The sequence below is a fragment of the Eumetopias jubatus genome, unplaced genomic scaffold, assembly GCF_037043125.1.
Source record: "Eumetopias jubatus isolate StellerSeaLion01/CBP00866 unplaced genomic scaffold, mEumJub1_p1.0 scaffold_5, whole genome shotgun sequence".
NCBI classification, from domain to species: Eukaryota; Metazoa; Chordata; class Mammalia; order Carnivora; family Otariidae; genus Eumetopias; species Eumetopias jubatus.
Window position 1 is genome coordinate 150,206,712 of NW_028274811.1, and position 24,572 is coordinate 150,231,283.

A 24,572-nucleotide genomic window follows, 5' to 3' on the forward strand; every position below is an offset into this window, starting at 1 on the left:
GGGCTCAGAGGCTGGGTTGGCACTCCCTCCGGGACTTAGGGTCGGAAACCATTCCCGGTTGTCACCAGCCTTAAAAAGGGAGCCTATGCTTTTTTTAGATTCCACAGATCAGGGAGATCATATAGCATTTGTCATCTCACTTAGCATAATGGTCTCCGTGTCCATCTATGTTGTTGCAAATACCAGGATTTCTTTCTTTCTCATAACTGAACAGTGTTTCATTGTATGTATATGTACCTCATCTTTACCCATTCATCCATGCATGGACCCTTGGGTTGTTTGCACATCCTAGCTATTGTGAATAATGCTGCAATGAACATGGGGGTGTGGGCATCTTTTTGAGATCCTGTTTCCATTTTCCTTTAGGTAAACACCCATAGGGGGAATTGCTGGGTCATATGGTAGATCCGTTTTGTGAGTAGAATGGTGGTTACTAGGGCCTGAGGGCTGGGGGCAAGAGGAAGGTGTTGTGTAAGGGTACACACTTGAAACTAGTAGATACCCAAGTCCTGGAGACCTAGCCCACAGCACAGCGAATACAGTGAATATGACATACCACTCTTGCACGTGAGGGAAGGGACAAGAAGTTCTGCGTTTGGAGGGTCAAGCCCAACGTCTGGCATTTATGAATGTCGTAGGCAGGAAACTAGGAATAAGCACAGAACACCAGCAGGGCGGGGGACAGGCCTGAGATGGTGAGGGTGGGGGCCCGGCGGGAGGCAGGCTGGCCTCCTTTGCTGGAGAAGAGCCGACTCGAGGAAGCCTCCCTCCTAGTCCTGGGAGGCACGGCCTTGTGACCACACAGACACTGTCATCTCGGCCGCCACATTGCGGAGATGAGTGACAAGCAGAATATTCGGGGAGGGGGCAGGGAACGACCCAGGAAGGTACAGACACAGTTCTGGGACGCTGGGGAGGTTCCCTGTACCTCCTAGAGTCTCTCTGCCGAACTTCGTTGCTGGGGCTGCCAAGCTGGGAGCTGGAGAGTTTTTATCTCCAGGTGTGCTGGGAGAGTCAGGTGGTACTGGACGGACAGACGGAGACAGACTGGGTGACAACTGTGTGCCTGGCTTATCTGGCGGGGGCGCCTCCTCCCCGCAGCGGTACTCAGCCTGGAATTCCTGGGGGCTGAGTTTGGTCCAAGCCGCGTGGCTCCCGGGGCTTGGTGACGTCACCCCTTGGTGTGATTTTGCATCTGGGGGACTCCCAAGAGGCGAGCCAGGTAAAGAAAAGGCTCTCTGTGGCTCGGTCATGGCCTCTGTAGGGAGCTGGCAACAAGCAAGGAGAAAGGCCCACCACAGCCACTGGGACAGGGGAGGCCCGGTCTCCCCAAAGCAGACTTCATGGCGTCATGGGAACCGCACAGCCTTCCTCCCCGGATCGTTACCACGTACCCGGGATCCTGTCAGCCCAATCCTTTCCCACTTTCTGCTGTCACCCCTGGGGCCAGGGCAGCATGGATCACACGGGGGTTCCTCAGCAGTGGGGTCGAGACCCCTGGGGTCCAGGGCCCAGAGAGAAGCCCCATGAGCTGCGCTTCCCAGGGTCGGCTCCTCCTCACTCAGCCCACGGGGCAGGCCCCAGAAAGGGAGACAGTGGTGGGGGGGGGCTGGGGAGCCACTGATGCCTCAAATTCAGACATTCCCTACGAGGGGTTGGTGGGGGGGGGTCTTCCCTCTGCACGGATTCTCACTTCACCCCCACAGGACCTGGAAGTTTCGCACCTAGAACTTTCTTCCAGTTCCAAGTACTGAGAATCTATTGGGAACACACCTTTTCGGGAGAAACTAACTCAGGTTGTTGAGGAAAATTCCACCTCCCATCTCTCTTTCCTCAAGAGTGATGGGCTAGATTTTCCCAGGGCACTGGGGGGTGGGAGGGGGTAGGGCAGGTGTCCAGACACAGAGTAGATGATCCCAGTCACTGCCCATGTCTCCTGCCTTTGTGGAGCTCCCAGGCTCCTGGGCCACCCACTGCAGAAGCAGGGGCGTCCACCCAGCCCGCAGGGGCCTGGAGACAGTGAGGCTGACGAGAGGAGCCCCACGGCCTGCACGGATGGACGGGGGGCTTCCAGGGGCCGGGCTGCACATGACGCATGACGGGGAAGCCAGGACTCGTGCCCACGGCGGAGGGCAGCGTGGGGTTTCACACACCCGGCACGCGGCTCTGTGCTTGGCCTGCGGCGGTGTCACATAAACATCAAGGGACGTACCGCCTGCGCTGTTTTGAAGTTCACATGTTGGCAGCATGGAAATGAAGGTTCTGGTCAGGGACGGACACAGACACCCAGGGCAGGGCCCCCGCCCCTTAAGGGTACGTGGCAGGCCAGGTTGGGGGGCAGACCTGGAGCAGGACCCATGCAGGGCCGACCAAGTGCTGGGGGTGTAGGTGCCCAGATGGAAGGCTGCCCTTCTCTTCTCTTACCTCCTCCCGCGCTGGTGGGAGCCAAGCGCCCCCTCTACTGCCCGTCTCTGTCCCTGTGACACGTCGCTTTGCTGTTTCCTGATGGAACTTGAAGTCCTCGAGGGTAGAACCACGTCTGCCCATTTTTGCCCCCTTCCCACGACCAGACACGGATGTCCAGTGAAGGGTTTCTGAAAACAGTCCCGAAGGATTGTTGGAAATCCGTTAGGAGGACGGAGGTTTGGGAGGGGCCCCCTTGCCTTGGTGGGTCCACAAGACCCTCATGTGTTGGAACGAGCTGCCCAAGTCCTGCAGAGTCCCGGCTCAGTCTGCTCTGGCTGTGACACTAGCAAGCACTGCGTCCATTTCCACTCTCACCTCCCAGCCTGTGAGTCGGGGTTAGGATTCTGTCTCCTGCTGGTGGGGACATGTGTTAGCGGAGGCGCGGTAGGTTTGCTGAGCCACATCAGCAGCCGGGGGCGTCTGAAGGCCCGGCAGGTCTGGAGGGTGAGTGGGATGTTCCATGGTGTCCCATGCGGGCTGTTTTAATCCAGGCCAAGGGGAGTGGTGTGATGGATGATGCCACCCAGTGACATGCTCAGCTACGGTTCCCACCTGCTTGGCCAAACACTAGACTCGATGTTGCTATGAAGATGTATTTTATATGTGATTGACATTTACTGGTTAAATTAGTAGACTTTGAATAAAGCTGATGATCCGCCATAATGTGGCTGGGCCTCACCCAATCAGTTGAAGGCCTTAAGAGCAAAGACTGGGGTGTTCCTGAGAAGAAGGCTTTTGGCCTCAAGGCTGCAATGCAAAAACCCTGCCCACTTGCCTGCTTTCTGCCCTGCAGAATTTGGATTAGCCAGCCCCCATAATCATGTGAGCCAGATCTCTAAAATAAAGCTCCCTTCTCTCTCCATGGGACACCTGTTCTTTCTGTTTCTGTAGAGAACCCTGTCTAATAAAGCAGGAATCACAGGGTCAGGGGTCGCCCTTGAGTTAGCTGTGGTACTGCCCAGGGAAGCTGTCCCTGCTCAGGTTCCAATGGAAGCTGCAAAAACCTCGGTCCCCAGGCTGGGTGGCCAGAGAGTCCTGCCCACCCCAACACTGGCCACCTCCATCCCGGTCACCTGCTGTCTTCCCTGTAGCCTCCTCCTTTAGGGGCACTTCATCCTCTGACCTGTTCCAGCCCCAACTCTGTCCCTGGACCAGTTCCCCGCCTCCATGCCAGCCCCCGGATCTCAGGAGCAAAACTCGTGAGGAATCAGAGCAGGTCAGAAGCAAGTGGTACAATATAAAATTTATTATAAAACTTCAGCAAATATAAATATCCAGGTGCCCATTCGGAATGGAGCCACATGGTAGGAAGGACAATGCAGAGCAGTACCAACACTGCGCGGGGTGCCAGGGGCCTGTGTGCAGCTTCATGCGGAAATGCTGGCCTTCTTTCTGAATGGGTCTTACAAAACAACCAAAATTCATGGAAAAAAAGTTCAAAAACAGCACAACACACACAAAGGAAGCATGGGGTTCTGAGGGTCCCCACGTCCGCGGACATCCGCCCACGCAGGACAGCCAGCGACTCATCAGGACAGCAGGGGCACAGCGTAGCTGGTCGCTCTCTGATTCTGGTATAACCTGTGATTCTGTCATTTCAGAGAGAAGCATTAAGGAACAGGTTGGAGTAGAAACGCTCGTTTGTCAGTAACAGAGAAGGATAACACGTAGGCTATAAAAGTTCTCTCCCCCTGCACGTGAGTCTGAAAGGGACCGAAGCACCATAGCAGGACTTTGTGTTTCCCGTTTCCAGAGGCAAAGTCTCCAATCGGGACACAGAGTCCGGAGTCCAGTGTCCCCCCCATCGCGGCAGGGCAGGCGTCCCTTCAAGGGGCCCCCCGGCTCTTGTCCCAGCAGAGAGAAACGGGGCTCCGGGGGTGGGAAGAGGGGGCCGTGGGGAAACCTGCGGGAGCTGTCCCACCCAGCTCCTTCTCCAGAGGGAGGCTGGCTAGTCCAGACCTGGGGCAGGGCCTCGAGGTGGGAGGGAGGCCGGCGTACGTAGCCGGAGATCTTTTGTACACGTTCTTAATGTCATGGCCTTTCCTTCTTCTCCAAAGCACCACATATTTAGCGTTTAGCAAGTTCGGCTCCTTCTGTCTTTTGACTTGATTCAGCTGAAGTACAAGTGATGAGCATGACTCGGGGTCTGCAGAGTGGGCCCTCCCACCTGCCTCCATGCTTCACCTGAACATGTGTGCACATGCGTGCCCAGGCATGCCTTCAGACCCACGACCTGCACACACTCACACACACAGACACGCGCACACACTCACACACTCCCATCAGAGAGCCAGACACAGCTCTTCTTCTCCCAGCCTGCATCCTCCTGGCCACGTTCCGATGTACACCGCACAGCTGATTTGGGCTTAAGGCACAGCACCCCTACTCTCGCCCGGGGCAGGGCCACCCGGCCTCACAGGTTGGAGGTGGAGCACGTCTGGCAGCAGCGATCCCCATAGAACTGGTGACTGCACATCCCGTGCTGGGGCACCAGAGAGCACCAGGGGAAGTGGTCTCTGCAGACGCCATCTGAAAAGCACAGACGCCGTGTTAGCTGGGGTCCCGGGCGGCGGGGCGTATGGCTCCAAGGCTGCGGAGGGCAGCCCTTCAGGGAAGATGCAGCCTCGTGCGAGGGGCTGTTTCCACAAGACCCTCCTTGGAACATCCCTTAGGACGTTCTGTCCTCCCTTCTGTGCAGCACCTGCCCACTTAGTGACGCCGGGAACGACGGTCCAAACTCCTGCCACCGAACTTCAGTTGCACGTTCTCTGAAAGAGACAGAGACTCCAACGCCAGGGCTCCCTAACCGCGGGCACCCCACTTCCTCGGGCCCACTAAGGTATTGCTCCAGACATGTGACAGCCCCACCCTGGGATGCCAAGGCCAAGCCGAGGGGCTCCAGACACTCACCTTTCTTCTCTGCGATGGGGCAGAAGTGGGTGTTGCAGGCCAGGGAGGCGGTGGGTTTCTGGTGCACGAAGCAGCCCAAGGCCGGCCGGCCCCCCGCCAGGCACTGCACAGCCCTGGTCTGCACGCCGCCCCCACAGCTGGCCGTGCACTGGGAAAAACACATGCACAGTGGTCATCCGGGGCCCCCGGGGCCCGGGGCACCCTCTCCTCCCCTCCACCCAGACTCCTCAGTGATTGTGGGGAAGCGGACCAGATTCAGGATGAATCCCAGGTGTGGACAGAGGGGGTTAAGTACTGGAGGTCTAACATGCTTTTGAGTGGTCCATGTCTGCCGAACACAGGGAAACGAGCACATCTGAGGGTACCAGGATCCTTCCCCGGGTCTACCCGGGCTCTGCGGCTGGCACCGGAAACAATGCCCTTCATGGAAGGCCATCACCCAGGCACCTTTTCCGGGACTCTCACCGGGGAAAATCTTGACAAACCAACTCCCACAGAGGCACGATGAAACGAAGTCCCTTCTAGACCCCAAGTTCCCAGACTCTGGATGCCTGCCTGGAGGTGGCAACACCAGCAGCCTGGGTTCGCTGGCATCCTCCCTGGGCATGGCTCTGAAACACATGGGCCCTGGCACTCTAAGGCAATCTAGCACACTGGAGCCAGGGCACGAAGGGGCTGCACGGCTAGGTCATTCTCCCCCAGCTGCCAGGCTCACAGCCTACAGACTATGTGCACGGGTCCATCCGGGCAAGACATCGGGGGACAGGTGCCCAGAGAGACGGAGGAACCCAAACCAGCGAGCAGTGAATCTGTCCGGAGAGTTACTTGAAGGCTTCACTGATTTATGTAAATTGTGCTCCAAAAAGCGTCCTCCTTCAAAAATGTCGAGAATGTAGGCAATTAAGGAGCACCTGCAGGAAGAGGGGGTCAGATAACATTGCAGAAGTCTGGTGCGTGCTGGGGATGCTAAATCCTGTAAAATGCAAGGATAGATCTGTGCGGAACCGGCACATCCACGGCACAGGCTGGCTGCCAAAACGTACAAGACGGCACGCCAGACCCCCATTCGAGCAAGTGCAGTTAGCCCGCCCCGGGGCTGGCTTTGCACAGCTGAGGTCAGCCTGCAAGGGAGAAGCCCGCTGCCCTCCTGCTTCTTTCCCAGGACCTGCTGGGAGCAGGGCCCCCGGACGTGAAGACGCAGGGCTCCCGCTGATATGCACGTGGGTCTGGAGCGTTTCCGTGAGGCCCACCCCTTTCTCTTCAAGACCAACTTCAGCGAAAGTCGTCAATAACTCAGGTTCAATATATGACTGTAGCAATCAGAAAAAAATAGAACGGTGTGGGCAGATCCGCGTCTGGCGTCGGAATCAGCAGCCTCATCCACGATGGAGCCCCATGTTGCCCACTACCTACTGCCTCTCTCTGAGCGGGCCCCTGCAGCACGTTCGGGCTTTGCACTTGGCCCTCTGAGCCCCTCCCAGCCGTGGCCCCGCCAAGAGCTTGAGGAACACCGTCTGCACTGGCCTGGGGCTCACGGCTTCGCTGCGTCACATCTGCATCTATATGCATCCACGACCTCTCTGCCATCGGTGGAGCTTCTGGCATTGGCTGCAGCCGGGGCTGAAGTCCAGTCTTGCTAAGGACGTGTCTCAATTGAACACAAGAGATCTAGCCATCATTTTGCACCACTTAAAATCATGAGGAAGTGATCTGATTCTTTTTGTCATAGACTCATTTATTCACAACCAGAATCACTCCCTCCCACGCACCAGGCACCGATCTAGGCACTGGATGCCGAGTCCTGGACGTAAGGGGGTCGCCCGTCTCCGGGATTTCCTGTCCCTACTCAAACCGCTGTCCTTCATGCTTTGTGAAGAGAGACTCCAGGATTGGATCTGGAAGTCAAAGCTGAGGCGTCTTCTTCAACTTGATGGGGTTTAACGTGAGCATTTTAGGTAATTCTTCCTGTGCATGGCAGGACGCAGGGGGCAGTGTGCTGCAGAGATGGGGACCTGCCCTTGTGCCTCGACCTACATGCGGGGATAAGTGCCAGGGCCATCCGTCCAGGCCCCGAGGCTGCTAGCTCCAGCCCAGGTCAGCGGCCCTCGAAGCCGATGTGCAGGCCAGCCACCCGCCGGACCCACCCCAAACCTGGAGCTTCGGCAGCCCGGGTGGAACCTGAGATCCTGCATTTCTACGCACAGCACTTGAGCTGGAGGCCGGGCCACGCTTGCAGAACCACTCTAGCTGACTAGAAATGCGTCGGGAAATACCTTTTCCTCTCGTCTTTTAGTTTTCAGAGCCAAGTCCGGATACATCTAAGTCTGACTAGAGTGTGCACAGAGCCAGTGTGCAATCAGGTGAGCCGGCCATCTCATAAAGGGGCCAAGACTTCCCCTGTGCGGCCTGGCCGGTCACTGTCACCTGGCAGCCTCGTGGACTGCCACCTGCTTACTTCTGCCTGGGGTCCCTGCTGCAGACAAGGGAGGACCAGGTTTACTCCTCCTCTAGGGGGGCCACTTCTCGCCTTCAGCCCTGGTAGGGCCACCGCTGGAGCTCGGCAACATTTGCAAACGTGTTCTTTACTGTCTGTGTCTCCTGCTGAGGCCCACGCTCGCCAGGGGTAAAGGACGGCCTGCCGGTGGGCAATTCTGGGTCTTTCTGCTGAGGGGGCAGTGAGGCAGTTCCAGCCCCCCGTGCAGGGGTGCAGAAGGTGAAGCAGGAACATCACCCTCTGAAGAGCATCCAAGGGCTGCTCCCTCCACGAACACCAGCCTCTTCCAGGTCCTTGGGCCCCTCCTTTGCCTCTCTCCTTCAACTCCACAAGCCTGCCTCCCTCATCCAAGGCCTGAGGCCATGCACGGCTGAGGCAGGGCCCTTTCCAAGACTACCCAACTAGGGGGATCAGCTGTGGTCCAGGGGGAGGGTCCCCCCACCCCGAGGTCAGCAAATTGGGTCTTCTCGCCATCCCAGGATTCAACAACCTTGTCGAATGTGACGGCACCTCCTGGGAGCCCTCCATGCTGACACCCTCGGAGTCGACCCCTGTGGGTGTGTCAGTCTCAGACTCCCCAGGGGTCTGAGCAGTGATCTACTAAGCGCACATTTTCCAGAACACTGAAATCCTGAAAACCCTCTCCCTTTTGGATTTCTTCTGTTTCAGGAATGATTCCTGTGTTTTGTTGGACATCCTGCACCAGAGGCGCTAAATTTGCTCTGAATAGATAACTGGGGAAAACTGATCATCATTCTTAGTCATTATCAGAAATCCAAAGAGTTACATTTTTTAAAATAATGTCTGCCTCTGGGTTTGTTTTAAATTACAGGGATGACTGTGTGTCATGGCCCCGACGGCAAAAGGCTGGGGATGCCTGCCGCTCTGTAGCTCCTGGCTGATGGTCTGGCTGGCTTTATTCAAAGGCAAACTACCCCCCCTCCCCATTCACGGGACTCAGGAGTGCCAAGGGCTTCTTGCAGGGTGGGCTCAGCTCCTGAACTCAGGAACAGCTAGTAAACAAATCCACTTTTATTCCTGAGAGTCAGAGGTCTCATACCTTCCTTGTCCCACTGTGATGACATCTCTCCCCTCCAGGGAGGCCCATGAATGCTTCTCCCTTTTTGTCTCCTTCCTGGGGCCTGGGGGGCGGGGTGCTCTCTCTCCAAGTCTGCAGCTGCTCCCCACCGGAGCGCTCCCCACTGTCCCAGAGCCCAAGGTCTCAGGTCAGGATGAGAGACTACAGCCCTCAAGGGCGTCATCATTACAACCTCTGCTCTAAATAAACATAAACGTAGCTGGGAGTTTTTGTACAAATTTAATGGTTTACAAATAGAAACTCCCTCGACTCGGGTGGCATGTGCTATGGCCTTATGCAGCAATGTCAGCAAGAAGGTTCTTGTCTCCCTTTGTCCACCCGTAACTACAAGATGAAGATAGCAGATCAGCAGCAAATTCTTAGAGGTGGACAAGCAACTGGACAGAAGGGTGAGGAAGCCTGTGTGTTCTGTGTGTGTGTGTGTGTGTGGGCCCATGTGTGTGCATGCCCTGGTGTGTGCATGCCTGTGTGGGTACATGCCCGTGTGTGTGTGTGTGCGCACCCGTGTGTGCATGCCCATGTGTGTGCATGCCTGTGTGTGTGTGCGCGCCCATGTGTGTTCATGCCCTGGTGTGTGCATGCCTGTGTGGGTACATGCCCGTGTGTGTGTGTGTGTGTGTGCGCACCCGTGTGTGCATGCCCATGTGTGTGCATGCCTGTGTGTGTGTGCGCGCCCATGTGTGTTCATGCCCTGGTGTGTGCATGCCTGTGTGGGTACATGCCCGTGTGTGTGTGTGTGTGTGTGTGCGCGCGCGCGCCCATGTGTGTGCGTGCCCTGGTGTGTGCATGCCTGTGTGGGTGCATGCCCTTGTGTGTGTGTGTGCACCCATGTGTGCATGCCTGTGTGTGTGTGTGTGCCCATGTGTGTGCATGCCCTGGTGTGTGCATGCCTGTGTGGGTGCATGCCCGCGTGTGTGTGCGCGCCCATGTGGGTACATGCCCGTGTGCACAGATGCCCATTGCTTGTGTACGTATGTGCCCGTGGGCATGTGTGTGACTTTGATACAACTTTAATCTGACTCTTGTCACAGCTGCCATATTGATCATCAACAACATGGCTCTTTGCCCCTCAGAGCCTCTGGGTTTCCAGGTGAGGGGGGCATGGTCCTGGTGAAGAACCCCCAGAACAATCCAGAGCCCCCACACTCCCGCACCGAGGACACACTCCCATCTACGTCACGTAGAATCAGACAGTCCAACAGGTGTTCCCAAGTAAGCCATTCCCAGACCAAATTAGCGTGTGAACCACCTGACGCTAAGCCCAAATGACCAAAATGATTTAAGTCAGACCTACCAGGCAACCCGCAATGAAATGTGATGAGCAAAGCCATTTAAATCAATAGAAACCCTAAAGATCACATAATAGAAACCATGATCTTTTGACTGTGACAAGAATAAACCTGTCTGGGGGCAGAGTTCAGCCAGGAACAGGCCATCCATTATGGCCCCACAATTTCCCACAGTTCAGGGACCTGGATTCTTGAGTACCAGTGCTTACAGCAAACATAACCCTTTGAGTTATTACTCCCAAAAAGGTATAGTCTCAGAACGTAATAGATGAGTCACGCTGGATAAGAACTTCAGGCAGCTTATGATAAAAATGATTTCTTAGACAAACACATTGACTATTTCAGACTGGGGAAAGCTATGCAAGATGTATTTTTGGTTTTGGGTTAAACGAAATGATGATAAACCTCTGTTTTTCTAAATTTTCCCAAGGTCTCCAAGTGAAGCACAGTGGGCTGAACGCTGGCTCAGCCGGAGTCTGGGGAGCTGCCTCAGCTTCGGGAGTCTCAGTGTCCCTGTTGACAGAGGGACAAATGTCTTGGGAACCACCTCTATGTGCCTCTGACCCATACTTCCCGAGGAACAGAGAAAGTACGACCTCCGCCCCAGAGAAAACTTGACCCCACCTCTTCGCTCACCCCTTGCTTCATCTCATGGAAAAGACTATGAGCTCACAAGAAAACAAAAAGGGTTTCCCACTTGGGAAAATGTTGTAGTTATTGAGACGTTTTGTCTACTTAAATCAGAAAATTCTTGAGAAGGATATAGTTCACATGCCCCCTACTCCAATTATTTAAGCTGAACAATTTCTCATGTAAATACTTTTGGGAGACGGGCTCATATATTTCTAAATGCAAGCGCTCTATCAGGTTTGAAGATCCACAGAACCAGAAGCCGGGGCGGGCACCCAGAAAGGCTGGCCACCACCACACACCCATCGTACTCCTTCCCTCTGTCTCCTCTACCTTCATCTTTCGCAAAGAGGAGAGTCAGAGACAGGCTGCCATGTGCAAATGAGACAGAACTCCTGCCCGTGGTTCTGCTCCTCTGGCCAGGCCAACAGACTAGAGAGTCAGAAAATGCTCTCTGCTCCTCCTCACGGGGCCGCACTGAGGTGAGCTCCCGTCTCCCCCAGGCAGACCAGCAGAGACCAGACTCCTCAGGGTCTGGCCAGCAGGAAGGGCTCAGGATGCCTGAGCCCCACACAACCCTCCGGCCTGGGGGCACCCCGAGAAAGAGCAGAAAACGCAGTGGGAGCAAGAACAGTGAAGGGACCTGGGACGGGCAGGAATCAGGGAGCACGGCCAGAGGAGCAAAACCACGGGCAGGGGCAGGGAGGGGAGCCAGGCCCCAGGATGAGGACTGCCAGGAATCCAAAGCGGGAAACGGGGCGAGGTAAGAGGTGGTTAACAACACTAACAGAATTCTTCCTTAGAGTGGAAGGCAGTGTGGACGGAAGGAGGGTGGGGGCACGGAAGAGCCCAGGCAGGCCTGGACAATCTGGGGTTCTCCACCCCCTTCCCACGTGGGCAAGGCCTCAGGGTTACCGGAGTAGAACGTACAGTCAGCGACTTATTCCAGATCCTGTACCTCTTCCTCATTCACACGCTTCTCTGGGGGGCGTCTGCCCAGCTTTTACAGAAAATAAAACATGTTTTCCCAGACTTGATTGGGTTGACGATGTAGAACACAGCACAAGGGCCCTGGAGACCAGCGTTGGAGTGCTGCACCCACACCCAGGAACACGGGCCCCACACCTACTCTGGAGAGAGGGGTCAGGACCTGGCTTAGTGGGTTTGGGGGTACACCCTTGCAGAAAGTTCCCCACCTAAGCCCCAGCCAGCTCCCAGAGCAGGAGGCTCTGCCCCCACTCTGCGGGGACTGAGTGTCACCCTACCTGAGACCAGGGCGAGGTAAACCAGCTGGCTCGAGGGGGGCCTGCAGCTGTGTGCAGAGGGTGCCTGGGGCAGGGAAATGGGGCGCAGGCGCGTTCCAGCTCCACAGCGGGCCGCGGCAGGTGCAAGCACTTCTTGGAGGCCAACTCTCGGTATTTCCCAGAAACGTGCTTTTCAGCACACCTTAAGACTCTCTTCTGTGTTCCTCTTTCGCACGTAACAGAGCACTAAAAATGAAAACAAAAGATGTGACTGAAAAATATTTCTTTGCTGGCGTCTGTGTCTTTTCTATCATCCAAGAGTTAAATTGTCTACTGCTTATATCTGCTTGAACATTAACAGAAGTGCAAAAATTCAATGAGATTTATTACACCTTGGCACTTTAAAAAGGAATTACAATATCTATCTTTTAAAAAGGAGGATCTTAAGGCACAGCGCTTTGGGGCATAAGTAGGGGCAGGGCAAACATAAACCATGAAGGGAGTAGTTTTGAAGCTATCATTTGACTGAAATGTTAAAATGCTGGGTTGCAGCTGATATTAGAGAGTGCAGAAATCTAATACCCGAAGATGACACCAAACCCTGGGGCCCCAAGCAGCCGCACCACCCAACTGTGGCATGATGCCGGTCCCCAGATCACCGGCAGGTGGGGGCACCCAGGGCTCACAAACCCCCCTCAGAAAGCCAAGTGAGGGGAGCAAGCATGGTTGGGGCACAAATCCATTCCTTCCCCACCAGGGAGTGCTCAGAGCCCGGGCTGTGGTTCACACTGCCCCTGGACAAACCCTGCACAGCGGCCAGAGCACATATGAGAGCAATGCACCCTGTGGCACCCTGCGGGCTCTGAGGGTCTCGGAAGAGAGGTCCCGGCTTCGGGCATTGCTGCCTCGAGCTCACCAAGTGGGTGACGCCGAGCCCAGTGGGTGATTCCCAGATTATGTAAATGGAGGAGCCCAGGTTCCGGCCTCATGCACTCATGCGAGGCTTACGGGTGTGCTTTGAGCGTCCCCTGCACTGCAGAGGAGGCAGCACCAGGAGGCTCCTCCCCGCGGCTTGCTGGCAGAAGCTCTGGCATGTGCGTGTGTGTGAAATATTCAGGGTGAAGACCTTCCACCCGGACGCCATCCATAGATTGTACAGGCTTCCTTCCTATGGGCCCGGACCCTTGTCAGGATGATGAGTGCCCCCCACTCGTCCTGGCCTCAACACTGAGTGAGCGATGGCCTTGTGGATGCTGCTGGGTGACACGCTTGAGGGTCATGATTGGAAAGCCCTGAGCATGTCCAGCAGAGGAGGGCTGTGCAGGGACTGAAGCCCAGAGAGTGGCCTGAACAGGGGAACCAGACTCGGAGGAAGAAGGCGTGGAGGGAGAAGACAGAAGCAGTGAGACCAGGTAAGGGGAGGCTGCCCCAGTCGAGAGCTAGCGACCCGGTTCCGTCTGTACCAGGCACAAGTACAAAGGACCGGGAGCACCTATTTAAGCCCAGGAGCACCCACTCAGGGCTGGCAGCACCCACCCGGGACCGGCAGCACCCACCTGGGGCCCGGAAACCCACCTGGGACGGCAGACACCCACCTGGGGCCTGGAGCACCCACCCAAGAGTGGCAGACACCTACCCGGGACCCGGGGCACCCACCTGCGGCACGGAGCACCCACCCAGGGCCGGCAGACACCCACCCGGGATCAGCAGAAACCCACCCGAGATGGCAGACACCCACCCGGGACCTGGGGCACCCACTTGGGGCCTGGAGCACACACCCACCTGGGACCGGCAGCACTCACCCGGGGCCCGGAGCACCCACCCAGGAGTGGCAGCGCCCACCTGCGACCCAGGAACCCACCCAGGACAGCAGAAACCCACCTGGGGCCCAGAGCACCCACCCAGGGCCTGCAGACACCCACCCGGGCCAGCAGCACCACCTGGGGCTGGCCGTACCCACCCAGGGCCGGCAGCACCACCTGGGGCTGGCAGTACCCACCCAGGGCCGGCAGACACCCACCCGGGGCCGGCAGCACCCACCTGGGACCAGGCAGACACAAGCCACTGCAGCTTCTTGTGCTTGAGGCAGCGCTTGAGCAGACAAACTTCGTGAGTCCTGGGCTTGGGCTCCGAGCCGCAGACGGCGTCCGGCAGAAGCCACGCCCTGGCCGAAGGGTTGGTGCTCTTACAGGCCACAGATCTCTTCCTCCACCCCTTCCCGCAGGTTCGAGAGCACTGCTCAGGAAGAAACGGGGCAGCCACCAGCAAGGAGTCCATCAGACCTAGCCTGGGGTTCCAGCCGCAGGCCCTGCAAGGCTCGGTGAGAACCGAGCTCTGCGATCCACCGGAGGGGGCCCAGTGGCTGCCCCCCACGTATCCCTGCCCCACTTACCTCTGCCCAGGGCCCGGTGCTCCAGGCAGGTGGGCAGCTCTGAGAGTGGCAGGCCTGTCGGCTGGAAGGCACGGGCTGCGGACACAGGATGGCCGCCACTCGCTCCAACACGTAGTGGGCCCGTCGTGTGCACTGGACGGGCCGGCTCTGAGTGCCCCCACCGCACGTCCGGCTGCAGGTGCTCCAGTTGCCCACTGACCAACTGGGAGGAGACAAAGACACCTTGGTGAGGGGCACCTCCTCTCCTGGAGACACAGCGGTGCTAATCCCACCCACAGCCCCCAGGCACGTGGTTGTTCCTAGTTGCTGTCCAAGCCTGCCCGGTCCTGTGGCTTCTACCTCCTTGATTAGCTGTCCTGCTGATCATTTTCCCCTCCCCTGCATTTATTCACCTGCACTTGGAAATGACCCCCTCAACACAGTGTTCTGTTCTGTCCTCTGGCTTGTTTTTAGGTGGGAGATTTCACACATGTGCAAAAGGAAGGCCCCGCGTGTCCCCTGCCACCTGACTTCAATGATCTTCAACTTGGGTCCCCAACCCCATGGCATGCTGAAGCAAATTCCAGATGTGTACATGTTTCAGCGCACATCTCCAGAAGATGAGGATTGTTTGGTTTTTAAAACAACCACAATACCACCGTGACATCTAAAAAATAGACCATGATCCCTTAATGTCATATTATGCATATTATTATATTATTATTCAATCATATAGTTCATACTATATTATTCAATATCATGTTATTCATGAATACCATATTATTCAGTGTTTCATCTCCAGCTGGGTCATAAATGTCCTAACTGAAGTTCATCTGCTTGTTTGGGAATCCAGAATCCAGCTACAGTCGCTGTTTGTGATGGGTTGGCAGGTCTTTCTTCTCCTTTACTCCACAGGTTCTTAACCTATTTTTTTCTATTCCATTTATTGGTTTCAGAAACGATACTGCCCACTGTGCTGAGTCTCTACAGCTCTTTTTGATGATCATTGAAGTTGGCAGATTACCTCTCTGTGGTTTCCTTTTGCATGTCCCTCTGTCTTCCGCACATCCTCTAACTTGGCAACTGGCTCCAGAGGCCAGGTCACAGTTAGGTTCTATTTATTTATGTATGTGTTTCTTGTATGATGACCTCAGACGTGATAACTTCCGATGGGAGGCCCATAATGTCTGGTCATCTTTCTTTGAATTCTTTAGAAGCTGTAGAAAATATTCTCTCTCAAAGCAACCTTTTTTTTTTTTAATTTTCTGAGTATAAAAGTATTTCTTGTTGACATGCATGTCGGCAGCTGACAGAGGTGGGATGGACCCGTGCAGGCTCAGCCAGTGGTGCCACCGTTGGGGGTCAGATAAGCCTGCGACGGTCTACAAGCACCAGCTGGCTTTGCACAAACAAATCGCAGGAGGCCCTAAGGTGCACACTCAGGGGTGGGCGGTCATCGGAGGCAGGAGGGGCAGAGGTGAAATGTGGCGCAGGGACAAATGTTCTTGTGGTGAGAAGGCCCTGGGCTCCCCGCAGGCGGCAGCCATTTGGCCTCCAAGAGGACGTGACGACTGTCACTCTTATGTGTCTTCCCATTCAGGGCGTTCAAGCAAAAACTGGAAATTCTGAAGGTAACGTTGGGGCGCAAAGGGGTGCATGCTGCTGGGTGCTGAAAATCTGACACGAAGGGCAAGGAGAAGCATGGTCTTTGTTACTCAGGTGGCACGGTGTGCCTTTGGCGCAGTGAGGAGCATGGAGGGCCAGCCATGCTTCTCCCACGCGGTCCCAGCCTGTCAGCGTGGGTCGTGATGCGGGGACTTCCCAGGGCCGCCGCGTCCGGGGAGCACCTGTGAGCCTCGGTCCCTGGCTGAACCCGCGAGGGGCTTCTGTCTACTCAGCAGCCATCCCTTAGTACGAGTTAACCCAACAATGATTTTCTCCTGATTCTTAGGGTAAAACAGAGGATTTGTGAAGGGTCCTCTGCTTTGTCCTTTGGCTTTGTGACCCTCCCTCCCACCCGCTCGCTGTACCTCGGTAGTCACACTTGGGTCAAGCCACAGTCAAGAACGCCTGGTGGAGAGTTCACGAGACTCCTCTCAGAAACAGCCCGTGCCAACGGGACAGGGTCCGTAAGGACTGAAGCAAGGACCCGACTTGTGCAGAAAGGGACACGGAGCGGAAGACGGAGACTGCCCAGAGGGCCGCTGGGGCTGCGCCTCACGTTCGCTTCGGCTGGGCCTCTCTGTCTGAGCACGCGTGCCGTGTGCACGTTGTTTTTAAAGGGAGGTGAGGGCAGGCAATACATGCAACTTCTAAATTCGGCGTTTTACAATTTGGGCGTGGAATCTACTTAAGATAAAAAACCCAACAAAACAAAACAAAACAAATCTGAGAAACCGTTAGAGCCAAGATGAGCCCAAGAAGACACAACCAGATACAATGTGGTGTCTTAGATAGGTTCCTGAAATGGAAAAAGGACACTATGTAAAAACTAAGAAAAACTGAATAACCTGTGAACTTTAGTTAATAACGTATCAATACTGGTTTATTAATTTTAACAAATGTACCATGCTAATGTAAGATGCTAATAATGAGTAAATTGAGTGTGCGTGTGTGGGGGGCCGTGGGGACTATGTAATATGGGACAGTCTGCTCAGTTTTTCTAGAAACCTAAAACTTCTAAAAGATTAAGTCTATTAATTATTTTTTTTTTTAAAGATTTTATTTATTTATTTGAGAGAGGGAGAATGAGAGATAGAGAGCACGAGAGGGAAGAGGGTCAGAGGGAGAAGCAGACTCCCTGCCGAGCAGGGAGCCCGATGCGGGACTCGATCCCGGGACTCCAGGATCATGACCTGAGCCGAAGGCAGTCGCTTAACCAACTGAGCCACCCAGGTGCCCCAAGTCTATTAATTATTTTATGAATTAATTGTATTTTTGTAGCCAAGTAACAAAGAGAAGGTAAAAAAAAAAAAAATCAAGGTCTAAAACAACCATTTTGCTTACACAGCAAAGCTTTGTAAATGTATTTTCAGAGTCTCTATGGACCAGGGTGCGGTTGGGAATACCCGGGGACCAGGGTGCGGTTGGGAATACCCGGGGACCAAGGTATGGGAATACGTAAAGAAGGGAACAAGGGCTCCAAGCCCCGGGAGGCCCATGGGCATCAGGACGCTGCGCCGGTTCCGGGCGCGCTGTCCCTGACAACAGGTCCGAGCAGAGCGACTGCTACCTTCCCTCACGCTCTCAAGGGGGCAGGAACCCAAACAGCTGTAGAGCCCAAACCTGGACTGTTGTGAAAGCTGTGACAAATGAGGTGGTGAGGGGAGGACAGGGGGCTGAGGGGGGCGGAGTGGCCCCGTCCCCGCGCTGTGTCCCTGTCCTGGCGCACATCTATTTTATACCACGTGTTTCTCCTGAACAGATTCTACTGTACTTCTAAGAAAGCTATGTAATTCCAAGTCTTAGCCACCTAAACAGAAACCGCTGGCTTTGGAGGAATTGTTCTAGATCCACTGTGGAAATGTTTTCCTTCTTCAGTGTCGACGGGATCAGGGATTTCTCTTTCATGGGAAGCCACGGACGTGACGCATCCTCGGTATGCACGGTCCGTTTCCAGCCTCGAGGCTGTCATGGCTCTGCCTCGGGAGCCTCTGGGATGCTCTTCCGTTGTTTCCCCCCATTTCCTACATCTGCTTTCCCAACCCCGCTGCCTTATAAATTCTAATTGGTGTGTCCACACTGGGGTTGCAAAGACGTCTTGGCTGCTCTCAGGCTTTTCACGCCACCTCGTTAAGTCTTCTGTCTCCACCATCTTAAGCTGTTCCAACTGGGTTGATCCATTCTCTGCCCTTCTCTTGGCTGCACGTCATGAAGAAATCTTCCTGAACAAAGACCATTCACAAGGCATCTGGAAACGCCAACTGTCTGTTTTGTTTCACAGGCAGAGCTCTGGGGAAACGTCTTGGTTTCAGCTCAGGAAGGAGTCAAAATCCCCTCGAGCTTCTGTGCTGGTGTCTGAGGGTCCCGGGAGCAGAAGCCTGGTGTGCCTGGTTGCTCACCGGTGGCCGTACTTGGCTCGCTGGCCTCTGTTTTCCCGCAGTCTGCCGACCAGAACGGAGCACGTGGCTGGTATCACCGAGTCAGCTGGCTTGCCGGGCAGAACCTGGAGGACCCGGCCGCTTGGCCCCTGGGGTCCGCCACTGCCGAGGGCTCCCCTGCCTGGCCCTGCTCCAGGCTCCCCGTTGACTTCACCGCTGTCTCTCCACAGTTCCGGCAGGCTCTCCTGGAGTCTGTGTTCAATACTCAATATCCCCAACTGTCACCAATCATCAGAGGCTTCTCAGTAACATGACTTTCTCTTCTCCGTTAGAAAAATAATTGTAACATTTTGGCTTTGATTATTTAAGGTTTCCTCTGAAAATGCAAATTCCCAGCAAGGGTATTTGAAGCAGCCCTTGGGCAGCCTGGGGTCACCGCTGCCCTTCTGACACCCAGGCCACCGCGGCAGGGACGGGGCCTGCGGCTTAACTGAGGCCAAGACCCACCCGAGGCCACCCAGGGCCCCTCGTGGATTTAGCATCAGGAAGTCTTGCAAAAAGCATGTAACTGCTGGCTTCAGTTTAGAATTTAGTTCTCGTTTCTTTTTTCTGTTATTCGCTTTGAAATTTCAAGACTGAGCACTCTGCTGTTCCATTTTCAGGGAGAACCCTTGACCTTCTAGGTAGTAGTCTTTCACAAAGGTACACACACGGAATCGTGGCCTCAGCACCTGTGGGACGGCCGTGGTAAACACGAGGCACGCGAGGTTGGATTTAGTCGCAGCGGTGAGCATGGGACACGGGGAAGGCCAGCATGGAAATACAGCTGCAACCACGGGGCGGCCACCCGCTAAGGCCGACCGGGGCTCGCGGTGGGGCACCTGCCACGGTCCAGCAGGCTGCTCTGACCTTCCTGTACCATCTGCCACGACCTCTGCGGCTCTGAGCGTGGGCAGCTCCAGGCTCGGCCTTTAGGGCACAGGGCTCAGTGCGGAAGGCAGCTTCCGCCGTGGTCCAACTGGATGGGGACTGTGTGACGTGGGGGCTGAGATGGGCGTGTCTTCACATGAGGGCATTTGAGGTCTACCCCACTTTTCTCCTAAATAACCTGTTTTAAAGATAACAATGAGCATCCAACAATACACAGATGCCGGCTTGAAAAAAATCTGCCTTTTTCATAGGAAAAACGTCTGTCACGAGTTAAGGAGCAGGGGCAGGCCGGATGCTGAAGGCACAGTGGTGGAGAACTTCCTTCCCCAAGAAAGACCACCCCGAAGAACCAACGTGCTGAGGAGCTGGGATGGACAGGAACTGCTTCCAACCTTGAGACGACGAGCTCTGAGAAGTAAAGGTAACTGAGCCCAGTACCAATACGCTTCCAAGGCTCCCAGACAGCCCACCCTCAGGAGTGCAGACCCACTCCTGTCCTGGCACAGCTCCGTGGAGCGCAGATTGTACCTGGACGTGGCAGGCTGTGATAGTGCACGTATTCCTAACTGGGGGCCCCAGCTGCTTCTGTGCTGGGCAGGGCCAATGTAACCTCCTATATCACACGCCTCCAGTCTGCCCTCAGGAGGACAAAGCGGCTGGATACCCCCGGGTGAGTTTCTGTCGGGGGGCTCTCTCCATCGGTTCTGCTCTTCTCCGGACGCCAGGCATGCTGCCGGCACGGGCTCCTCCCTGCCTCCGGGCCACTGCCCGCCTCAGGAGAGCTCCCTTCTCTACTTGCTCTGATCTGACTCGTCACTCAACGGGCCTTTCCGTTCTCCTGGCGGAACAGCCCGGCCCCCGCCCCTACCGTGCTGCACGCCGGCTGAGCGGGCCGTCCTGGGTTGTCAGCATCCATCCTTCTGCTTCCCCCGGTGACACGGGAGCGCTCACGGGACCAGCTGCCCCTGCACACGTGGGTCAGCCTCTGCCAGGGGAACTTGTTATTGGAATTATGTAATATAATTAAATTTGGTGTAGTGCGATGAAACACGAACACAAAAACGGAGAAGCTTGTTCCTATGAAAACTAAGTCGAACCTCTGGAATGACTCAGGAGAGACCAGGCATTAAACAGAACTGCACTCGGTTGATGGCGGCAAGTTTCACCTTTCTCCTAAAAAAAAAAAAAAACCTCAAACTGGACACCATCAGTAATAGGCATGTGATTGCAAATAATCAACTTAGACCTTCCATAGGCAGTCCTCGCCCCAGGGAGCTTTTGGCCATAAAAGAATCCGAAAATGGATGCACATTTTAAGAGCTTAAGTGAAAAATAAAGGTTCAGCATTGTGTGTATTTTTAAGTGCTCTTCCCTGGCTTTACTTTTTTTCATCAGTGGGACGAATGAAAGCTTCTCTTCTATCTGGTGAGAACCCCTGCATCCTGCCTGGGGAGCTCCTCGCCCACGCGAATCCCTGCTCACAGAGCATCTCCCGGCGACAAGAGATAGGAACGCAGAGCCCCAGTCCCTCCCTTGGCCCCTGCTGTCCTGTGTGTGTGCCCGGTTCTGGCAGGGGAACCCTGCTGGCTCCCTGACTCTAGCCCCTCCCACGTCCCCCCAGATCTACTCCTGATTGTCCAGCAAACCTGCTCTCTGCTGTCCATCTGGCGGAATCCAGATCTGTGCTGGTTCATTTTATGTGCCACTTGGCTGGGCCATGCGACCGAGATATTTGGTCAAGCACTATCCTAGATGATTCTGTGAAGGTGTGTTTTAGACGAGGTTAACGTTGAAGTCAGTAGACTTTTAATTAGTAGCAGATTGTCCCCTACAATGTGGGTGGGCTTCGTCCAATCAGTAAAATACACACACGTTTTGTTGCATTACCCCTAAGTGATTCTCCAACATGGGTAAAAAAATGTGATAAAAGGATCATGATGTTGAAAGTATGCCATTTTAGGATATTCACGCTTACGAGAATTGTTGAGATAGTTCAGAATTACATTCTAAAAATGGGGGTGGGTAGGGATGAAGGAATATGGAAAACAATGCCCCGCAAGGAAAGATGACGGAATACGTTTATTCATAACCTAAAGAAAAGCAAGTGGACGCTATCTCAATTATATGAACCTAAATTAGAGATGGCCCTGGACAGGTGCTCCTTGTCTCCCCTGAGACGGAGCAAAAGCCAAGATCTCTGATGGAAGAGCATGGCCATCAGGATCCACAGGGCAAAGGTTTATAAGGGACGAGAAGCTACTGCTAGTCCTTCCCCAAACCTTATCTTTCAGAGAGAGAGGAAGGTAGATCCTCGAAGATGTCCTGAGAGACACTGATGACACTCACGGAGTCATGGGAAGGAGGGGGATCCTGAGGCCTCGTAAGCTGCCTCTGGGCAACCCTGAAGGGAGGCGGTTCGCCTCCCACCTTGTTCAGAGAATGGGCCCGTGAGGCCACCCACCACGCTTAGACATGTGGGTAGCCGGCTAGGACATTATACAGTTTAGGCAAAAGCCAGCTGTATGAATATGAGCTTGCCTGTTTATTGACCCTAAATCTAATTTACTTCTTTCTTTAGACAAACTTTCTTATCCTGAAGATATGCCACTTTCCTAATCGAGGAAGGAGAATAAAACATGTCATCCAAATTGCTGAGAAGACAGATGTCCGAATAAACCTGTCATCCAAATCCCCCTTAGCGATGCCTACATACTGATGGGAGCAAGCCTGTGGACTTGAGCCAGGCTCAGGGTCGGCATTTTCTAGCAGGACCCTGATTTGTCCGGGAAGATGTTATCTGGCAAACAGCTGACCAAAGGGCCAGATGGCAAATGCTCTCGGCTGGTGGGCCACAGGGTCCCTGTTGTCACAATTCAAGGGAGTCACGGCAGGGAGAGAGCAGCCCGACAACTGGAAACACGTGGGCGAGCCCGTGGCTCCAGCCAGACCCCACTGACGGCACCAGACGGCCGGCGGCACTTGGCCCATGGGCCGGACTTTGCGGCATCCGGGCTTAAATTCACTTAGGAATACTATGATCAAACAGTGTGCAGACACCAGGAAGCAATGGGTGTTTTTACGGTAGCCAGGATGGTCTTACAAGGTAGATGCTTTGGCGTGTTACACCTATTCTGAGTGCAGCCAAAGCAGATTACTGGCAGGGTCGCAACACACTACCCCGGTGTGGGAGACAGATGATAGCCATAAAACGGCAGCACCAAAAGCAGCACACCCTACACGCTCGAGCTTGAGGCTCTAGCCAAATATTTGGGAATCTATAAGAGACAGAGTGAGGCCTGCTCAGAGTGAAGCGGGCGGCTTCACCAGCAATCGGGAGGAGCGAGCAGACTGGGAGTCCGATGGAGTCACGGTCAGGCTGCGGCCCCAAACTTCTGAGAGCCACGGACTCCTGTGGGCCAGGACTGGAACCAGCCGGTCCAGCTGCCCGGCCTGGGGCTCTCGGCCCGCTGCCTGCTCTGGGCCCTGCGCTGTTCTCGGTGCTTATGCCGATCCATCCATTCACACCCACACTCCCGTTAACATCCCCAGTGAAATTCTCATCTTACAGATGAGGCCACTGAGGCCCAGGGATGGGGAGAGGCTTTGCTGCGGCCCCTCAGGCTCTGGATGGTCAAGGTTACACGGCTGATGTGCGGCAGGGCCAGGGAAAAAACCCCATGAGCACGCGTTCTTACCCACTCTGCTGTGTGCCACTCACAGAACAGGGCCGGGAATCTCTAACAGGAGGTAGTTCTCCAAAGTGACCTCACTCTAAAAGGTCCCGGGAAAAATGCATGCGGTTAGGGGTTTGCTGGCCATGACAGATCTCCGTTGCAAATGTGTGACGCATATCTATTTCATAATCACAGACGCGAGCTCGCTCCTCTAGGTGAAAGTTGTGTCTTTCTACTCATGGCTAATTATGCACACAGGGCAGTGTTTGGAAGGGTTCTTAATGATTCGGTGTTGAATCAGTGTCCACATACTTAGGGCTGCGCTCTTCCCAAACGCTCTTCCCTTCCTTGCCACAACGTCAGATTTCCTCTAACATCTGAAAGATCTTTCCCTGCCTCTCAAGAGAGCCTGTTTGGTGATGCTCTGGGGAAAGCCTGTGTATCTCACATTAACTTAACTATTCATCAACTGACCTGGGCTCATTTTTCTTTCTTTTAGAATGAATGACCTTCCCCAAGGAGAAGGTTTAATTCCTACGTCGAGGTGCAAAGTGGGACGTAAATCACGAAGAGTCACCAACCACTGCGTTTCGACTCCCTTGTTTGGATCCCTGCTTTCTGGGGAAAGAACGTCGCTTCTCCCTTCTGCTACGGAAGGTGAACTCTCCCCACTGTGGCTTCTTCCTTTTTATGAGAAGGATTTAAATTGATGGCTCACTCCTCCTACGGTTTCAGGCTTTTCTGGCATTTCTGCTTCATGGTTTCTTGGATGTCCACTCCTTGATAAATACTTTGAAATGATCTTCTCCAGACTCATGAGTCAATTTTCTACAAATGCTTTCCAGGTGGCCTCATCCAGAGTCTGGGCCTGGACGGCAGCCACCCAGCACTCAGCCACTGGGGCTGCCATGAGGTCTGGGCTGGGGGGCGGTGGCGGGGGGGACGGTTAGTGAGGGCAGCGGACAGAGGGCTTCTGGACGGGGTCGCCAGGGACTACCACCCAGGGGGGCTTTAAGAGAGAAACCAAAGAAGCAGATGGAACCCATGTTTGACAAAGATGGAATCTTCAAGCAAACCGACCCCTGGGATGCAATTGATATCAATATCTCGCCCGGAGTTTCTGCCATGTGGTCTGCTGTCAGCTGGCAGAGACAGTAAGGTCACATGGCCACATCAGGTCCACGATCTGTCCTCATCGCTCTGCGAGTGCTTAGCACGTGAAATCGAAACAAAACCAGTCATCTCATTTCGTGGCTTCTTTTGGCTTAATTTATGAAAGCGGTGATGTCAACTGTAGGACAGGGAATAGGAGGCATAAGCCTGCAGAGGTTAGACAGGAGGGCAGCTTCCACAAAATGACGGCAAGATGTGATTTTTTACAGTGAATGCTAAGAACCCCTAAGTTTTATCTGCGAAGCTGTCAAA

The 24,572-nt window shown here is 54.7% G+C and overlaps 1 protein-coding gene across 1 annotated transcript in view; it reads right to left on the bottom strand.

The window, feature by feature from the left end:
* Positions 1-4,879: 4,879 nt before the first annotated feature.
* ADAMTS16 (ADAM metallopeptidase with thrombospondin type 1 motif 16) overlaps positions 4,880-24,572 on the bottom strand; it is a 141,459-nt gene continuing 121,766 nt past the window's right edge. The window contains exons 19-23 of the mRNA XM_028122664.2: positions 14,525-14,726; positions 14,173-14,367; positions 12,154-12,378; positions 5,377-5,524; positions 4,880-4,995 (exon numbers count right to left, since the gene is read on the bottom strand). Coding sequence (XP_027978465.2) covers positions 4,880-4,995; positions 5,377-5,524; positions 12,154-12,378; positions 14,173-14,367; positions 14,525-14,726 — 886 coding nt within the window. The remainder of the gene's footprint in view (positions 4,996-5,376; positions 5,525-12,153; positions 12,379-14,172; positions 14,368-14,524; positions 14,727-24,572) is intronic.